Source organism: Fundulus heteroclitus, chromosome 12 (genome assembly GCF_011125445.2).
Source record: "Fundulus heteroclitus isolate FHET01 chromosome 12, MU-UCD_Fhet_4.1, whole genome shotgun sequence".
In the NCBI taxonomy this organism is placed as follows: domain Eukaryota; kingdom Metazoa; phylum Chordata; class Actinopteri; order Cyprinodontiformes; family Fundulidae; genus Fundulus; species Fundulus heteroclitus.
Genome location: NC_046372.1, coordinates 23,643,034 through 23,663,687, shown reverse-complemented (window position 1 = coordinate 23,663,687; position 20,654 = coordinate 23,643,034). Strand labels below are relative to the sequence as shown.

Genomic DNA, 20,654 nt, shown 5'->3' with positions numbered 1-20,654 from the left:
ACACTTTAAACTCTCATTATTCTGTTTAATTTGCACTTTTTTAAATATATTTCTGGGTTGTTTTAATGTGGCAGGATGCTTTTACTACACAGTTAACAAAAAATAATTCAACATTCGCTACAGGAGGCACAGTTTTAGCCATTTTATACAGTTTAAAAGGATATATCCCTCTACGTTATGACATGATGTGCCTTTTGCTCTTGAGGGCCGGATAAATTGCCTTGAGTTAGACTATCTGTATTTAGCCAATTCTAATAACTGAATTTTAATCAGATTTTAACACTCCAAAGTCTGTGTTAGAATAAAAGTCATTGGATAGCTGTTGTCTTATGAAATTAAAGAGAATGTAAAAAGTGTGGTAATTAAAAGAAAAATGTTTTCTACCAAACATTCAATCCAACATTTATTTGTATTAAAAATATAAAGTCTCCATCTGCACCAGCCACCAGTTCTAGTTGGCAAATCTTTCTTGAAATGCAGTTGGTGGGGGGTGGGTGGTCATATAAAATCAATACAGGGGCCGCAAATGGCTCCGGGGCCACACTTTGGGCACATCTGCTCTAGACTAACTGATAGAGGAAACATCCTGGTATTATTTTGGTTTAACTGCAACAGTTTAACTTATTCCAGACTGGAGCAGAGATGCAAATGTTTGATACACCCAGGCTAACTTCCTTTCCACTGTCGCCACATGCTTGCTCAGGATGAGGGATTGCTGCAAAGTCAAAGACTCGGTGCAATCCCTAGACAGCTTCCTTAGAGCAGTTTTTACCGGTTTATGTGATATCACACGATCAACTGAGATTAAGGTGACTCAGGCTCAATCAGAAAGGTTGCTGGTTTGATTTTCCCACCACATGTAGATGTGCCTTTAAGCACTTAGCCACTATTTGCTTACCAACCTGTGTGTCACTGCACACGCGTGTATGAGTGCTGGCAGCTGAACTTTGTCCAGGATCATGATTAAGATGCTACACACATTTCTACCTAAAGCTGGTGGAAGACATGATGTTGGTGATGCATGTGATGGATGGCTGTACTGGAACTGGAATTTCCCTTTGGTGATTATTAAAGTATTTCTGATTGTTATGTTTACAATATTGTAACAGTTAAACTAATCCTGCTTTAATTTGCTTAAACTATCTGCAGTGGCCTCACGTCATGGCTAAGATGCCACTGCTGACTCCATGCTACGCAAAGTTTTCTAAAATACTGATACTGGGACTTCATAACTAAAGCTTTGTCCAAAAACTAAAATATCCTGCTTTGTCACGTAAACCTGATATTTTTCATTTATAATGTGGCCCAGAGGACCAAATACCTTAACAAGACCCTGCAAAGACCTCAATAATACTCTGAAAAGACCAAACCGAGAGTCCGGAAGGACCGCCTTTGCCTGTGCTGGTTTTCAGGTGTCCAAACCCAGAGTAAAACTCTCTAACCTGTTTCTGTTTGTTCTGAAAACTGTAAGGCGTGACTAAGAATTACCGTCCAGCCACTGTCCGACTTCTAGAGGTGAAGCCGTTTCTAAAAGCTGCTGTAAGTCTGATGTCACTCTTCAAACGCTCTGAGGAGCATCGCTGATGAAAACACAAACTGAAACATATAACACTGACCACACGGAGTACGACAGTTTGTAAAGAGTTTCCGGCTCAGGCGAGACTGAATCCAGGGTCTCAGGCTCATGGTGACACCAAAATGTGCAAAAATAAATCAAGTAGAGCTGCACAGGAAGTGCCAGATCTGAGGGAAGGTTACGTGTGTTTTTCTTTTTTCCTGAGAAGAAGGCGTAAATCGATCTGAGTGTCAATAAATGCAGTGAAGCATAAACAGGTTTAAAGATCATCTCGTCCTCATGAGTCTGCAGTTCTTATCCTTTAACTCCTCTTTGTTAGCAAAGGAATCAGGATTCGTGGTTCTTCACCGACTCACTCGTTCCTGCAGCCGAAGAAATCCACGCCGATGTAGCGAGGGTAGCCCTCCAACGAGTTCATGCCGACAGGGTCGAACTTCCAGTACTGACGTCCTCGGATAAAGTGGGCAAAGCCTGCAGAGGCGAAGAAGAACAGGAGGATGAGGAAGATGGTTAGCATGCAGAACAGATGCATGAAATCCCAGCTGTGTGTTGGCAGCTTGCTTAGGAGAACGTACAGCAGAACCAAAAAAGAGCAGAAAGTGAGTGAAGTTTAAGGTTTAAGGCTTTTACCAGTGGCGTCTAATCTGTTTATCTGTTTAATTTTAAATTAAAATGTACATTAGCATAAACCAACACACTAGAAATGACATTTTACATAAGCTAAATGTAATATAATTGTGATACATAAAATTCTAAATAAAAGCTAACTCATATTGTTTATTTATTCAACAGAAAATATTCACATCATTCAGTGATCCAGCAAGGACAACCAACCCTAGATTAACATTTGCTTTTAGTTTACATTTTCCTATGTTTTATTTTGTTTAAATTTTCCTACATTTTATTCCAACTGTTTTTTTACTTGCTTTTATTCTGTTTTTATTTTCCAGTGTTAATCACGTGAAGCACTTTGCATTGTCCTTGTACTGAAATACATTTGCCTTGCCTAGATGGTCTCACACTATCCGGCAGAACGTAAACGTAACGTCTGCATTTCCAGTGTTTTGATTGGTCGATCCGAGCTTGGGGCCGTAGTATTTGTGCCCCACAGCTTTCTGCTGAGAGCGTACTGGGCATGCTCACTGTGATTACAGATGTTCATTATTTAAACAAATGGTGGTGGACCGGCCTCAATATCAAGGCGCCTCAGGAGGATTTAGCTGCTGAGCTTGTTAGTTTTCTGCCAGACTTAGATATATAGACACAAATGTTTTTAGCAGAATTTTATTGGTAAGGTATTCTGTCTTTTTTACAATATTACTCTACAAAGAACAATCCTGTCCCACTGATTGTTGTGAACATAGAGCTCCACAGCGACATCTGGTGGGACCTGGCCCCACTGGCCCCAAACGCAGAGACGCCAAATGTTGAGCATTTTGTTGGAAAAGAACAAAAATGGAGAATGGAAGGTTTTTAGGAGAAAAAGTATGAATTTTACTTATCTAAAGATAAGTAAAATGAAATAAAGCAAAGTTTACAAAGAAAGGAAACCATATTTACCTACGAATATAAAAGTTCCTCTCAGAGACATCCAATTTAAAAAGTTGTTTCTAATTTATAATAATAAAAGTTTAAATTGGATGAGACTTAAAAGTAAGGACACAGATGAAAATTTTTTTTCTTTACACCTTGAAAATCAAAAGAATTTCTTTGAATTAAAGGACTTGGACATTCTTATATATATATATATATGCCGAGTTATTAAATGAGTAGTTTATGACAGGGATTAACTTTCAAATAAAGCTAACAGATACTCTATAATACAGGAGACTCTGAGCAATGCTGTTGGCCTGTTTTTCTCCCAAAGATCCTAGCTGGAGCGCTTGGAACCATGAGCCCTCTGTAACACTGAGGCTTTTAAACAGGATAAAAATTCAAAACATTTTCCAGACACTAAATTGACCTTTCTGGATAAAATCTCAGGGCTGCAGAAGTATCTCCAGCAGGTGATCGGTACCCAAAAGCACCAATGAGATGTTTTCAACAAAAAATGGAAACATGCTGTGTTTGTGATGAGCCGCTGATCCAGTTTTAAATTGTTTTTCAGTATTAAGGGTTGAGTGCAGCAACATTTGAAAACTGTGGAGTGAAAAGCCGTTTTTCCTTCGTACCGTGGGTGTCCCTGAAGGCAGCGTCCACGTCCTCAGGGATGCCAGTCCAGTGCTGCATGCTGCGTGGGTGTGGGGACTCGACCCGGCCCTCCCGGGGACTGAACCTCCAGTAGCTACCGGACTTGAAGAAGTAGGTGTCGTAGTTTGGGTCCTGACCCCAGCGAAGCGCAGCCTGGATGCCGGGCACGGATAACCCTAAACTCCTGATGGACTCTGGGCCCCTGATGTGCATCTCAGCGTCAAACACCCAGTAGTATTCGCCTGCAGAGACCAGAAAACAACTTAATTCTGAGTTTCAGTTTCATCCATCACTTTTCTTACCACTGTTGGTGCAGCTGAAGCTTCATTAAGAGAACCAGAAAATAACAATATACCCCTAAAAGCGTTAATAGTCCTGTGGTGACAGGAATTAGAGAATCCAGAGCTGTTTCCAGTGCCGTAGCTCAGCCATATTTAACAGCAGAAATATTTTTCAAATTTTAAATGTTTCCAGAGTCTCACTTTAATTGACTAAATAAGCATTTTGAGACCATTTACAGTTTTTACACAATCACAGGCAAAGTTTTAATACTTTTTTCAGGATTTTCCCTCAGAATGATCAGCCTAAAGGTGCATAGCGATGTTATTTGACTTTTATTTTTAAATTTATACATCAGTAGCTCACGCCGGTTGCAAGCTTTTATGAAAGATAATCACATCCTGCTGCCGTATTAGTTGTTATTTTGGTGTTTTATGGTTTGTTTTTGCTCAATCCTTTAGTAAATAAAGCCTTTCGTGTTTATTTTTGATTTTAACAGAAGTACGTACTGCGCCTGCGCAGCAGGGATTAAAACAAGGAAGCAGCTAACGGCTATTAGCATCTTCCAGAGAAACAATGAAGAAAGGTCCAAGATCCAGTAAAAAAATGCCGCTTTACTGTGAGGCATTGCAGAGGGTCAGGCTCAGTCCAGCATTATTAATACTGTTTTATTAATTAAGCAAACCGGCATTATGATGGTTCTGCGATACTGCCACTAGATGGCGCCACATTTGTTTATATCTGCTAATCGCTCCGGGCGCTGGGGCTATTTATCCACAAAAAGAAACTTTAAAACATTATCAGCATGGAGGCTTGGCGTATTTAACTTTATTTTATCATGATCAAACGTTTTTTTGTATTTTCTAAAGCATATTACGTGGCTATATACGTCAAACGTTAGATAATCATCCTAACAAATATTCAGAAACTTTTGATTAACACAAATTACTTATAATTTACACATCCATATTTAAGCATTTCTTGTTTTATTCTTGTTCCTGGAGGATATACTGCTTTTTGGTCAGCTTAGTGGGATATTTATACACCTAAAGTCAGATTTACTCCAATTATTTCTGCTCTGAATGTTGTTTTCAAAGCTGGTACCAAAGCGGACTATGTCTGACCTATAATATCTCCTACATATAATACATAAAAATCTATGTGTGTGGCCAACAGACAGTTGTTATATGCAGAGGAATAGTATGTTTTAATTGTTTTCTTGCACAGTTACTGTTGAGGTAGGTGTTCTAAAGGTGAGAATTAACCAGGTACTTGTTTTTTTCTTTGTCTTTACGGGTTTGTGTCCCGAAATCTAACCAAACCCACGGATCAGCTAAAAACTTGCAAAAAGCAACTTTTTTCTGTAAAAACAGGCAAATCACACGAAACCACAAACGCATAAATTCACCTCCATCACCGTAAATACTCGCCTTGAAAGAACCAGATATTCCCCGACTTGTCCTCAAAGGCGGCGTCGATCTTGCTCGGGATCCCCTTCCAGTGCCGGGAGGCCAGCGCCGGGTACCCGATCTCCAGGCGGGCCGATCCTCCGGGATCCCTGATCCTCCAAACGTAGCCCGACTTGAAGAAGAACAGCTCCCCTCGGATCATCGACACGGCTTCAAAGTCAGTCTGGCAGGCGTCGGGCTGGAGATAAAACAGAGCACACTTTCAGTTCTGCACACACAAAAACACACCGGTGACTGTGGATGAAGCGAAGTTGGTCGGTGGCTACGATGGTTATTTCACTGGGGGTCTGGGGTACCGGGGGGTCTGGGGGAGGTGGGTCCTGATTTGTGCGAGTGAGTGAGCGCACTTGGTTGATTGTGGTTGGATCTTGGTCTGGGTCTTGGTGCCCTCTGGCCCGCTCATGCTGTTCCTGGCTAAAAGGGGGTCGAGGCTCACCCCCTCCTTGCCTCTCCTTGCTACCCCGCCTACCTGTGACCCATATGGGCCCATGGGGGCGCTTGCTGCCCTGCCCCAGCTGGGTGTCTGGGTGGCAGGTAATCTCGGGTAGTGGGATGGCCCTCTGATGGGGGGCCCTGGATTCTGCACCAGACTGCAGTGATTTATGGTAACAGGAGTGTGGTCGGGTTGACTGTCACCCCTGATTCCTAGGGGGGCATTCCTCCATGGTAGCGGGGGCTCTGTCCTCTGTTGTCCTCTGGATCAAAGCGTGGTGCCCGTCTGCGGGGCTTCCTGCAGTCCTTTCTGCTTCCTTCTGATCCTTGGGGTGGTTTTGTTCCATATATTTGCTGTCGGTGTTGTTGCTGTCTGTGTTTCTGATAGTTTTGTGTCTTTCCATATGTTTACGGTTTTCTCTCCCTAGTTTTCCCATGGAGGCTGTCTGGTTTGGTAATTATTGCATGTATGTTTTGTTTGTTTCTCTGTCCTCTCTTCTTCCACTTATTCTGTCTTTGTTATCCCTCCTCCTGTCTCCCTCTCTCATGTTTCGTGTCTCAGTTTATACATAATAATAGCAATAAAATAAACCATCAAAGGTTTGGGGTCAAGGAGGGATTTATAGGCATAAATCACATATTTGCCACAAAGCTGAACATGACAAGGTAAAAAAATATGAAAGAATGTTTTGAATTCATCTGAGTAATTTATCAGTTATGGATCTGTGAGAAATAAAACCATTAGGGTCAAACCAAACCTGATACGTTTAGGAAGATTATATGATTACTATATACCAAACTAAATCACTTGAACCAAAGGGAAACACTTAGAATTTGTGGCTATGTGGGTGTTACCTGACTCCGCCAGATAGATTTGCTCCGCATATCCATCTGGAAACCTTCCGTTGAAGTAATTTTGGGAAGGGGCGAAAATACTGGTTAGCTGATTGGCCTATGTTGGTGATAGACGGGCCAAATAAACCAATCAGATTCGTCGTCGCTCGTAACAGAGCGACGACGAAAACACAACCACAAGCCAAGCTACTCTTGCTGCTGCAGGTAAAGGCTCATTAGCTCAGCAAAGAAATATTCTGTAATTCCGATAAAACTTGCTCGATAGCCACGCTAACGCTAGTTTCATCGGCTGAAGCCTCCATGTTCTTTAGACTGAACTGTCACGCTTCTCGTTGCGTCACACCTCAACCCGCCTCAAAGCCAACACTGATTGGACGTTCGTTTGGTGAACGGCTCCAAATTTTCTTTAACGGAGAGTAGCCAGACTGATCTGCGAGTGAAACCTTGAAAGCTCGCGAGATCAGGATGGTCTCACGAGGCTAATGTGGGTGCAGTTTGTGTCAAGAATCGATGTGATTTCATATGTGATAAAATACATACAACATATTTACACGCTCTAGATGTCCAGTATTTGTTTTCTTTGTGGTCAGTGCAGTGTGTTTGTGCAGTGTGTTGAATCAGTGTTTCTGTCCTGCTGTTTTTATTTTTCGCTTTTCATTGTGTTATGATAATGTTTTATCTCCACCTTTGCTGACCTGTTGGAATACCACAAAGTTCTTTTCCTGCACCACTATATTTCTCCTCGTACTCGCTGCCACTTGGAGCAAAGTCATTAATCTCAACAAAGTGCTCTTTTGTCTTTGTAATGCTTTGTTCAACATGTTTACATCTGTATCCATATTGTTGACGCTTTCACCATACATTCACATGGTTTCTGAATTGAAATAAAACATATTCGGTCCAACTGAACAAAAGTAAACTGACTTCACTCACATTAAGGTCGTTGGTCTCGGTTTTGGCAGGCGGAGCCCGTGGGGCCGGGGTTGGCGGTGGGGGGGCGACCTGTGGCTGGGCTCCATACAGGTACTGGATGCCTTGCTTGTCGTCCTCGCTCAGCCTCAGCGGGTAGGAGAAGGAGTAGTATGCAGACATGATGGTTTTCGGCTTACGCGAGTGCTGCAGGCCCAGGACGTGGCCGAACTCATGGGCCGCAACCTGCAGGAGGTCTGTGCCTGCAGAGAGGAGGGCAGAGGATGCACATGCTGCGCTTGGAAACAGGTGTTTGTTTTTACCTGGTTTCAACAGCAGACCGGCGGGGATTTCACTATCTGAGCCGACTGAGTCGAACAAAAGAAAAAGTCCCTTAACCCGCCGACTCACAGCTGTACTCGGTGACGCATTTGTCAGACATGTTTACCTTTAGATAGAGTTAGCATATAGTTAGGCTTAAAGGAAACTGATCTACAAACAGATGTAAAGGTTCTCTGCCATCTAATAGGGAATGTGACTTCAGTATCATCCATCATAGGATGGTTTTAAGGGTGCAGTTTATTAAATTATTACTCTTTACAGTCAGATTCGGACCTTTTTGCCATTTCTAACAGTTTTACACCCTGAATGGTTCAGATGAGCCACGGTGTACCTCGAGGCCATGCACGTCTCCATTTATACAAATATAATTAACTGTACATACTTTAAAAGCTTATACGTGCCATTAACTTTCAGAATCTTACTTTTAGTTTCTCTGAAATCTTATAATTTAATGGTATTTGCACACTTATCAGCTTATAAGGAAGTGTTGTTTGATACATTCAACTTGAACATAAAATTCTTGTCTTAATATGTCTTATTGTCTATTGACGGTTGTGTTATTTCCCCTCCTGATAGGTCCCTCTTCTCTGCTGGACAGCTTAGCTTTTAATTTAACGTTTTTAGCGATTTATTTGCTTAGCATTCGTTCTTTGTTTTTCCGTGGAATGTCTTTCATTTGTGTTTATGTATTAAATGTGAATCCCGATCCGGTGCTTCACCATAAATGTAATTATGGTTGCATCGTAACATAAAGCATCTTGATTTTTGATACCAGGTGCAGCTTGTTAAATCACTTGATAAACATCTAAGTTACTGAATCACTCCTGAAAAGCAGCAGATCTAAAAGGTTGCAGCCAAGGCAGAAAGACATCAGCAACGGCCTTGAAAAAGCAAATGTTGCTGCCAATCTATCTGGGAAGGGTTTGAGAACATTTTCAAACTATTTGAGCCTATCAGTCTACATAGAGAAATATTATTCAAAGAGTAAATAATTGTAATTATTTAATCTTCCCAGGTATGGACATTCACACAAACCTGAAAGCACAAAATGTGCAATGGTTAAAAACAAAAAAAAAACATTTTAAATCAGGTTTCAGTTAATAGTATATAAAGTGGAAAAAAACAGTCCTTTGGACATAAGACCAGGATATAGATGTTTAGTAACGATGGACAGCACCATGTTTGGAGAAAATCTAATACAGTTTATCAACACAAGCACATAATATCATTTCTCTAGCATGGTGGAGGAGGAGTGATGGTTTGGGCTTGTTGGGCACTATGCCGTCATGGAACGGATCATAAATTCTGTAAACTAAATAGCCTTTTTCTATTAGTCTCTACTAAACTACTCTATAAAAACTAGGTCGCTCGATTGGCATCACCTTCCAGTCTCAGGACAAAGGCTTTTCCATCCCAAGGACAAAACCCCCAAACACAAACTGAAGGCTGTGGAGTCTGCAGTTCAGTGCAGTGAGGACTTTGGAGCATTTCTCTAAACTGGAGAAATTAAACAGTTTCTCCACAGATCCATCGCTCAACAAAGGAGAGCCAGCAGACTCAGCTGTGCATCTACACCTTAAGCATAAAGGACCCTCTTTTTAGGACAAAAACATCCCTGTTTTAGTGAGAGAAGACAGATGGTTTGAGAATCTTCTCCTCTCTAAACAGAGGAGGAGAAGACTGCATACCAGCACTCTCCTGCAGCTATAAAGCTACAAACCTCTTAGCCTTGCTTTCAATCTTCAAGCATGGAAATGAAGTCCATTTGGTTTGGTTTTTAACCTTACTTTGGATGCCTTGTCATGGATGACTGAGAATCTACACCAGCCATTACAACCAGGTACCAAAGTACCGTGATGTGTTTGTAGGACGCATTGTTAAAGATGCTGCACGCTCTATGGATTCATGTCTGACTCAAAGTAACAGAAGAAAGCCAGAGAAGCCTGCAGACCAGACACTGGAACACTACAGAAGAATTTGGGGGACAAGCTCCGCTCTTCTGCTGCGACTTTGTCTGCAACGTTGACAGCAGCGCAGCCAGGTGCAAGGTCTTGTTGTGTGTCTTTGTTTTTCTCATTTTAAAAAACGCTGAACTCGGGGACGTTTCCAGGGACAGCTTTTTCTGGGGACCGTCTGTCCAAAAGGGGGACTGTGACGTCCAGCAGTTGGGTTTATCTGTGTCTGGTTTTACAAACAGTAGTCGCAGACCTTCAGGATGGCTGAACAAACATTTTGCTACCTGAGCAACAAACAACGTCCGACTTTCCTCCAGTGTTTTTGTTTTCAGAGCCTCTGCATATCCTGGTGATTTGATTTTGATTTACTACATATTTGTTGAAATCCTGCTCTGTGTGGCGCCCTCTTAAGATTCAAAGGGTAGCTTCCATTGAATTTCAAATCAATAATGCTATTAGTTAAAAGGTTTTTGTGACAACATTTGGAAAACTGACGTGTCAGCAGCGCCGTCTTGTGCCTCTGTAGAGAGTTGTAGTTTGAATGGTGAGTTTTTAGCTTCTTCTAGCGATTTGTTTAGGTTAGCGACTTCTTTGCTTAGCATTCAATTCTTTAGCTTTTAATAACAGTCCAGACCATGCCTGCCCCCCCTCACATTTCCTGGTTCGCCAGGCATTGGGCAGATTAAAACTCTGGTGCGGGGTTAAGTTACACATTTTATGGAAGAGAGCAGCCATTACTCCATGGAAGCTAATTAGTGGCTAAGAGTAAACGGTCACTGGGTGTTAAAACTGTCTTTTGAAAATGTCTCTACTTTTGTTTTATACATATTAAAGAGACTTTCTGACAAATGGAATGCTAAAAGAAAAAAAAAAAACAATAACAGTCCAACATTTAAATAAATCTCCATTTGTTTGGTTTGACATGGTCAACTGTATTATAAACCATGAAATAGTCAGTAAAAAATAGATAAAACATGAATAAACACTGACCCAGGATCAGGAAACCCTTAAATGTTAAAGTGTGGTCACTAAAGAGTAAAGTTTCCTTTGCTCTGGCGCTTCCAAGAATAGAGTTGTATATTCACGTTGGTAATTAATGTTTTTATTAGTAACAGCAGATCAATACAAACTGTTTATAAAAAAGCAAAACAGGGCAAGCTTCCCTTTAACCCAGAGCAAACAACTCAAGGTATATACATGTTTACGTTCCTTAAATAAGACATTTGAGAAGGGAGAGTGCTGCGTTTGCTGGACATCAGCTTTGTCGGCGCTGGAACTGGAGCTGCGGGTCGGAACGGGAGCAGGAGCAGCTTGGAGGGTCCAAATAAAGAGAAAACACCCTTGGCAGAGAGAAAGAGGTTATGAAACACAATCAAAGACAATTTAGGTAAGAGACGGTGGGGAAAATACAAACAGGGTTAGCATTGATGCTTACTAGCTATGTTGTTATCTTCATGCAGTAGACAACGGCGGCAGAATATCTTTGTTGAAAGTCAGCTGACCGCTGATGGGAGGAGTTACATAAAAGATGCTTAAAGTCACGAAGCACCCACCATCATCCAGACAAGGACTCTCTTCCTCTGATTGGTCACCAGTCGGTTCCCGTAGAAAGTCTCCATTTGGCTGAACCACTTCCAGTTTTTCCTGTTCCAACCACTCTGGCCTTTGCCGATCTCAAGGGCTTGGTTGTTTTTATTTTCTTTAAAGTTTCTCATGCCATTGCTTAGGTGTTTAAGCTGTGAGCGGGCATAAGTTCAGACATCTATCTGAATACGTTTTCATTTAGGGTATCTCCGTCCAGCCCCCCCGTATCTTCTCATCAGCAACCAAACACAACAATGTCTCCATTTTCTGTAAAGCTCAGTCGCTGCAGTGAGTTTTTAAAAATGGTTCAGTGACACGATAACTGAGCAGAGTCTGGCCATGCTGGGCTAAAAAGGTGCTCCTGGAAAGGGGCCAAAGGTAAACTGGGCCATGCTGCAAGTAACAAAGCAATGTTGGAAAGAAAAGTGGGACCAAAATTCCTCTACAACCCTGTGAAAGACTGTTGGACAAAAAGTGAATTAATATCATAATTAATGAGTCTTCGTCCAAAACCACAGCAAAAGAAACTCTTCTAGCAAACACACAGCATATTAAAATTGTGTCGTTAGCTTCCATAGTAGCTGAAAACAAATAATAGAACCAAATAATTTAATATTATAAAAATAAGTCCTTGTAGTCCTTGATTGTTTTAGCGAGAGAAGAGTTTTCCGTCTGATATGAACGTCAACTCCTCCGCCAATATCAATCAACAGAATAAGACATTCTACCAGACAGTCATTACGTGATTATTTTAAATATTTGCTGATCTTAATAAAACAAGAGCCAGTCTGGAGGCAGGTTGACCAAAGCGAACACACACACAAAGTAAACTCACCCATGTGGTTCCCCAGAGTCCACGACTCGTCGTAGTCGAAGTGAATGTCGCCCTGTCGGTGTGTTTTTGGGAAGAAGGCGTGAGCTAGAATCCCACCTGGACCGTCAAACGGGAGGTTGTCTCCGTGCCAGAAGCTAAAACAAAATCAGAAAATCAGAAACAAAACCTTCCTTTATAAAAACTCCCACCGGTCAGAGAAAAATCTATTTCTCATTTTTAAATCTCTTTATAAAATGAAACAAACTATAAACTCAGTATAAAAGTGATTATGACCCAAAAGCTTTTAAACACACATTTCCTATTGAGCTCAACATGAAGTTGTAAAACAGACTGAAGACAAGGACATTTCCATTTAAACACTGCAGGGACGTGACGAGACGCTTCAACTGAAATGATTCAAACAGGGAAAACACAGAAACGATTAGAGATTAAAACTCCCGAGTCAGCAGATACGAGTCGCCCAGAAAGCGTTAGTGTCGGCGCAGCGGAGCCTGCTTGTCCTCTCTTGCTCCATTATCTCCGTGTTCATCTTCGCAGCTCTGTAAATCTCTCTGTAGCAAAGCTGTTTGTCAGAATCTGATCCTTATCCGTTCAAATGTTTGGGCGGTGTCACCGAACGATCAGAACACGGATCGGACTCACAGAGGTCCCCTTTTATCCCTGCTGTCATTCGTATTAGCTGATGTATCGTTTGAGCAACAAACACTGGAAACAGCAGCGATTTTATAGGATTTTAATGAAACCTGCACTACCTGCGACGAGGCAAACAGCAACATGCGGCGATAATTTCCCTGAATCTGCTGATTTTTCCAGAGAAGCAGCAGCTGGACAGTTTTAAATGAAGCCTGCAGGAGGAGCAGCTCGTTGGGCCTCCTGATGCGGTCAGGCCGGTTACTCTGGGTCTGAACCGGATCAACGCCAAATAAACAAAGCTTGGTCCGTCTCTGCTGGAGCCGAACACGACCGACCAGAACCAGCAGCGTGAATCCCTGGAGCTTGTTGTTGCAGATAAACGTCCGAAAAGCAGGAAACTCAAAAATCCGGAGAGATAAAGGTACCGATCCGGTCGTGACGAAGGGGAAACTCTGACAAACATTTCCAGAAAATAATGTTTTTTCTTGACCTTGTCTTGTTGAAAATCTCAAGCTGTTGACGAAGCAGATAATAAAGTCAGGTTTTCTGCTCTGGTTTTTAGGATCAGATTTGTCTTCTCTGTGAGATGCTGGAGATGAAGATTTGGACCAAACGCTGACAGATGGAGACCCATTCTGGTCTCGTTAGACCTTGGAGTTAACCAGGAGACCGCATCTCCAACTTTTCAGCTCAGTTATCGGTTTATTCTGGTGGCACGGAGCTCCACAGAGCCAGAAAACCATCAGAACTTCACCAAACAGCTCTGGGATTGTTGCAGGATGTTCCTCCTAGCCTGGATTGATCCCACTAATTTCTGATGTTTGGCAGAAATGAGGAGGAAGCCCACTGAAAAGAGGATACCCCACACTTGAAAGCGGACCAGGAAGCCTCAGATTTGGCACCAAGCAGAACTCAACGCAGTTCTCGACGGATTCATCAGAGAAAACCACTCTGAGCACATCACTGAACTTCCTGCAGGGTTTCTAGTCTTTCTGTGATGATTCTCCTGGACAGAAGCGTCTTCCTTTCTGTCCTCTGGGTCCAACAGTCTTCGCCTCGCTGTGCACACACATCTATGGACTATCGCTGTAAATTTGACTTCCAATCAAGCTGCAGCCAAGGTGCCGCATTTATCCTTCATGCCCAGTTACTCTGAATTGATCTGATTTGCATATTAACTCCTACATTTGTCTATTCTTTGTGCTATGATCAAATTAACAATCTCTGATTAATGTTGCACCAACTTGGCAGCAAAATAACTGATAATTATTTCTTTAATATGCTTCACATCAACCTAACCTTGATTTAAATTGTTGAAAAAAAGAACAGTCTTGTCGCTGGAAAACCCCTTTAATTAGAGACAATTTATTCCATTGATTAACACTCCGATGCTGATGGTTTGGTCACCAATTGAGCTGGAGGAGCACAGTCATTCAATCTTTGCCAATATAGTTCCCTATTGAAAAGTGTTTAAACCTAATTCAGTTAAGAAGTCCTTAAAGGGAGGCGCCCAGGGGACATCTGACCAGGGTGTCCCCTTTCCAGGCTTGGCCACTGGGAGGAGACCCAGAACTCACTGGAGGGACTATATATCCCGTCTGGTCTGGGAACGCCTTGGGATGCCGGACCTGTTGCCCCGACGGCCCGATCTCAGGTAGGAGGAAGCAGACGGCTGGATTAATAAACTCAACATCTCTTTCCTGTTTTCCAGGATTCACAGATACAAATCTGCCTCTAGCTTACCGCTTGTGCTGCAGAAGCTGAAGTTGGGGCTTTAATTTAAGGAAATTAAACATTAAAAAGGGATGTTTTAGTGCAAGAAAGATTGATTCATTGTAGTAAAATGTAAAAAGTCAGAAAAGACTCCAACGTCTCTTTTCTGGCTCCTGTTTTTTACCTGGAGAAGTCGATGCGGATGTCGGCCGCCCCTCTGCGGACCTCGGTGAAAGTGAGAGGTGTGACGTCGCTCCAGATCTTCACCGCCTCGGCGAACACCTGCCGCACCTTCTCCTCGTCCATCTGCCAGGGGAAGCGGACGATCCTGCAGGAGACCAGGGAAGGTGTCAACATGCAAACACAGGAAGCATGGCATCTGGGGGGGGGGGGCGGGGGGGGGGGGGGGGGGGGTGATGAGCTGCTACTGACAGCTCAGAGGAAAACCACCCAGCTGGGGTGATCCATAAGAATCAACATTAAAAATCCTACTTACACCTAAAAATTTAAAGTTTTTTTATTAATCAGGAGTAAAAAAAAGTGTTCTAAACTATTTTTTCCAGTAAAGACAGATACAGCCACATCAAAAGTTAGTGCACTGAAGGCAGTCTTGTTTTTAACTCGTGACGTGCCAGTGTGATGTAACTCAGGGGGAACATTTTTAAGCACGGGGGTTAAAGTCGGAGCAGTCAGAACACGCTCTGCTTGCATTAATTGCAGCTTTTCTGCAGCCGTGATATAAAAGCTGGCAGGGCTGACCAATCGCAGAGGAGTCGTCCCAGCATGTAATTTAGCCCCAGGATGTCAGGCTATAATCTCTCCGTTGCATAGAGACAGTCAAGGTTAAACAAACACGATAGACGACGTTAATTGTTGATATTTAGAAGCATAATTCTCTGTTTCCCCTTTTTGGCTCGGTCTGTCTGATGAGAATAATGCAGAAAATAACTAGTTTTAACAAGACTTCCTTCATTTTTTTAGGATCCTGAGTATCATTAGTCAGATTTTTGCATCCTTCACTCATTTGTTTGTGGCTGAGGTACAAGTGGAAGCTTGAGAGAACGACATGGAGAGCAGAGAAGCTGCAACGTGCCGGCAGGTAGCGCACAGGATTCATTACAATTTAATTCAATTTTGCCTTTATAGCGGCAATTCATGATACACGTCATCTCAAGGTTCTTTCCAAAGTCAGACTCCATCAGATCCTCCAGGTTGGTGAGAAAGTTTCCTCTCTAAGGAAAGCCAGCAGGTTGCATCAAGTCTCTCCAAGCAGCATTCACTCCTCCTGAAAGAGCGTAGAGCCACAGTGGACAGTCGTCTGCATTGTTGATGGCTTTGCAGCAATCCCTCATACTGAGCATGAATGAAGCGACAGTGGAGAGGAAAACTCCCCTTTAACAGGGAGGAGAACCTCCAGCAGAACCAGAACCAGGCTCAGTGTGAACGCTCATCTGCCTCCACCCACTGGGGCTTAGAGAAGACAGAGCAGAGACACAGGAAGCACAGAAGCTCACATTGACCCAGGAGTACTTTCTATGTTAGATGGTAATAGAGGATGATCTGCCTCCCCTGATGATGTCACAGCTAACAGAACGCCAGACCAGGTGTACCTTCTATGAAGAGAAAAAGACAGAGAACAAAAAGCTAAAAGTTGAAATGACGACAAGCAATGCAGATTGGAGAGCAGTAGGAGAACTCAGCAGAGTGAGAGAAATAGACCCTGATGTCCTCCAGCAGCCTAAGCCTATAGCAGCATAACTATAGAGATAGCTCAGGGTAACATGAGCCACTCTGACTAGAAGCTTTGTCACAAAGGAAAGTTTTAACATTAGTCTTAAAAGTAGATGGGGTGTCTGCCTCACGGACCAAAACTGGGAGTTGGTTCCACAGGAGAGGAGCCTGATAGCTAAAGGATCTGCCTCCCACTTTTACCACATGGTGTTTTGTATGTAAGCCTAAAAGTTTAATTTTTGTTTTAGTGACTACAGCGCCTTGTCTAGATGTTTTTTTAAGTTCCCTTGTAGCATTTTTCTTCCTGGCTTTATTCCTGTCGCTCTTCCATAAAGAACAGATTTTGTAGCTGTCCTGTAAACAGATTCTTCCACCTGAGCTGTGGATCTCTGCAGCTCCTCCAGAGCCACCATGGTCCTCCTGCTTCTCTGATCAATGCTCTCCTGGTCCAGCCTGTCAGTCCAGGTGGACGTCCATGTCCTGGTAGGTCTGCAGGTGGTCCATCCTCTCTCCAGGTCCACATGATGATCAGAGCTCTGGGATGTTGCTGTAGAACCTGACCCTGCTGTAAACTGGACCAGAACTTCCTCCCTGACCCGTCTGCTGCGTTCATGATGCTGTTGTGCTCTGATGTTCTGTACCTCTAGTTATCAGTTAAAACTGTTGACAACCACACAGTTTATGAAAGGCTTTCTGAGACAGAAAAAGAAAAATTGCTGTTAAATCAACCAATATGCATCTTTTTTCTCTTAAGCATGAATTTTCCATGCAGTTGTACCGTCTGTTTGTCTTGAGGTTGTGTTTCAGGGTCTTACTTCCTCTTCTGCCTCGTCTCTAAAGCTGCATACCTTAACATTTTCAGCTCAGCTCAACAACCATTGAAACAGTAAAAACAAACACGGCTCTAAACCCGGCATGCATGACTTCACGCTTTACGCACAGACTTCTTCTAAAAGCTCAAATTAGTGACCAATTCTAAATAAAACTAAACATGGGAGGTAAACAGCTCGGCTTCAGTGTAAAATGCCTGCAGTGGGTGGGGTGTAGTTGGTCCCGGTGGGCCGTTGCCGTGGTTCTGGTCAACCACATCATTCAGGTGTCACTTATATCGACTAAAACCAGCAGAATCTAATTAGTCTGCGGCTGGTTCTGCCTCCTCCTCCCCCATCTTGCTTTCTTTCGGTGTGCCTTAATATGCTGTTATGTTAAAGAACGAGTACAATGAAAGGGACCCCAGGAGACGCAGACAGAGAGGCAGCAGCCAGCAGACGCCGACCGACCCGCGACGGTGCCACAGCGCCAGATGAAAGAAACCCAGCGCCTTTCTGCAGGAATCATAAGTCCATGACTTCATTTTCAGAATGCTCTATCTTGCTTTCTCATCTTTTCACCGCTTTCCTCCAGTCTGTCACTCAGTGTTTTTGATCTGGAGCAGCTCCTGTTTGGCTCGCCTCTGCTCTTTAACCGTCTGTCTGCTGTTTGGTCCTGAGAAAACAAGTTTTTTTTTTATACTTTCAGAAACATCTGCTGACTGCAGCTGGAAGCACCGGGAGCAGCGAGGACACAAGCAGACCTCAGAGTCTGTAAACTGCAGGGTTTAATCAGAACACTGCTCACAGCAACGGTTAAAACTGCACATGTTCACTATTACACAATCATGGACAAAATAAAGTGGACCCTATATCCATATACTGCCTATAGCCGCTTATCCTTGCAGGGTTGGGGGGGTGCTATCTTCACAGGTCACTGGGCGAGAAGCGGGGTCCACCTTGGACAGGTCGCCAGCCTTTCACAGGGCAACACAGAGACGCCCAGAAAAGACAGCCATGCATGCACACACTCACACCTAAGAGCAATTTAAAGAGACCAAATAACCCAACTTGCATATTTCTGAATGAAGAACCCAAATCTTGCATCAACAAAAAGAAACGCGCGCAGGGGAACATGGTCCGTCATGGTGCTGCTACGCCCTTCCTCTGATGTCCTTCTGCGTCTTCCTCTTCTTCTGTGGCGGATTACAAAAAACATCAAGCTGTCAACAAGGTCTTAAGACGAGATGAATACACCCTCACATAAATGTGTTTACTAGGGCTGGGCAAGTTAACGCGTTAATTTTGCGTTAACTCATTAGACTATTAACGGCGATATTTTCTTTAACGCGCGTTAACGCATGTTGCTCACATGCTTTTATTTTGTGAAGGTCTGTTGCTGCGGTGTAGGGGTTTGAATCAGAACAGTAGGTGGCGATAATGCGCCAATAACCTCGCTGTCAGCCAAACCTCGGATTCAAAGAGGAAGAAAGGTGCTGGCCGGAAAAAAAACAAAGCCGACATGCGGAAGGCGGTGTTTCCCGCAGGAATTAGCTTAGGCGAGGCGGTGAGTTGGCGAACGGAACAAGTTTTGTGCGGAGCGGAGCGGGTCTGCTTAGACACCGTCGGTGAAGTCGCTTCTCGTTTCAAAGTATCCATGTGTTTTTGCCTGTTTTTCCCTGCCATTCACTATATTCACGCGAGAAAGCAACAACAAAAAAACGCGTGTTAACGTCAAATAAACGCAAGCAACGCAAGCATATCGAGTTAGCAAGCATTTCAGTTTAAAGTTCTTCCAGCATGGAATATGACAGAAACAAGTTAGTTGGAACCACTGCCAAGTTAAACTTTGGTATTGAACATAAAATGGTAATGCTGCTCCCTGCTGTTACCTCAGAAATTGCCTGTTTTTGGTTGATTTTTTCCCCATAAAGAGAATTCCCTGTCAGTGGCAATACGCTTTAATTTATTATTATTGCTATTTTTTGTTTAACATGTTTAAGTTGAGCTTTGCACTAAATATGTGTTACTGATAAGTGCTACAAATGTTACAACACTTTTGTTCATATGGCAGCAGAACATTAAAATAAAAGTGCTCTTTGCACTACATTTGAATTCATTCTTGGAGTTTGTAAATACAATGCGATTAATCATGATTAATCAGGCAAATTATGCGATTAATCGCGATTAAATATTTTAATCGTTGCCCAGCCCTAGTGTTTACACAATGTCAGGGTGTAAAGCCATCAGCCTTAGAGAGACAACTTTTACTATCCACTACTCCACCTTTTGTTCCCAAATAATCTGAAGAGCATTATCCAACAAAGAGAAAGATAATTTACTGGTGGAAACAGCATCGGTGGCTGCATCAGCAAATTCATCTGTGGATCAGAGGATGCAATTCTCAGAGAAACAGCAAAACACTCCGGACCTCCATCTCAATCTCCACAGGCCCCAGTCACTAAGGTAAATGTTAAAACTCATGGACATGCAGCTTGTATGGAGGAGCTAAAGAAGAAACTGTCTTCACAGACCAAAATAAAGATATTAGCTCATAATTCACTGCCACAGGTTTAGAGAATACCAAACACGGACTGTTAAGCACGGTGGTGGTAGGTAATGATGCGGGCTTGTTCTGCAGTAGAAGGATCTGGGCCCTTTGCGGTCAATCCTCTAGAATCCTCTAGAGCAGGGGTGTCAAACTCATTTTGGTTGAGGGGCCGCATACAGCTTAATCTGATCTCAAGAGGGCCACACGAGTAAACTCATTGCAAGATTAAATAAAACTAATAAAAGTGGACTTGTTGTTGATTTTTATATTATATGAATTTCACTTTTACACAATATATTATGAATAACCTCAGCGTTTTTAAGAAAAGTATGTGCAATTTCAACAATAGTTTTATTCAGTTAAACATCTACTTAAATGCATTATGCATAAGAAGTGATCACAGTGATTGTACAATGTTGAAAAACATTTATTCACATTTTATGGAACTTAAAAACACTGTCCTACATGACAAAATACATCAAACAGATAAAAATTAAGAAATTGTTTGAAATCAATTTTCCACATCTGAAGCTCAGTGCTACCATCTGCTGATTAAAACACAGCGCCCCTCGTGGACAATATAGGAACAGCAGATTTTCAATTAAACGAAGTACTTTTTTTTTTTCATGCCGTATGTTTGACACCCCTGCTCTAGAGTGTCAATCCTTGGGTGCTACCACACCCGAATATGTGTCAATACACATATTATAGTATAAGCCACAGTGAATGTACAGAAGACATCCTCTGCCTTATTTCTTTTTGTATTTTTTTTCCCTTTTGCTTTTTCTTTT

The 20,654-nt window shown here is 42.6% G+C and overlaps 1 protein-coding gene and 1 long non-coding RNA gene across 2 annotated transcripts in view; both read right to left on the bottom strand.

Moving 5' to 3' along the window:
- The window catches only part of mmp11a (matrix metallopeptidase 11a), a 49,122-nt gene continuing 28,468 nt past the window's right edge, over positions 1-20,654 (bottom strand). The window contains exons 3-8 of the mRNA XM_012852942.3: positions 14,957-15,100; positions 12,427-12,560; positions 7,735-7,973; positions 5,476-5,692; positions 3,748-4,008; positions 1-2,047 (exon numbers count right to left, since the gene is read on the bottom strand). Of these exons, the coding sequence (XP_012708396.2) occupies positions 1,929-2,047; positions 3,748-4,008; positions 5,476-5,692; positions 7,735-7,973; positions 12,427-12,560; positions 14,957-15,100 (1,114 nt within the window). The 3' untranslated portion in view covers positions 1-1,928. The remainder of the gene's footprint in view (positions 2,048-3,747; positions 4,009-5,475; positions 5,693-7,734; positions 7,974-12,426; positions 12,561-14,956; positions 15,101-20,654) is intronic.
- On the bottom strand, positions 11,088-11,554 carry LOC110366930. The gene is made up of 2 exons (XR_002427098.2): positions 11,443-11,554; positions 11,088-11,347 (listed from the first exon to the last, which is right to left on the bottom strand). It is a non-coding gene; the product is annotated as an uncharacterized LOC110366930 (long non-coding RNA).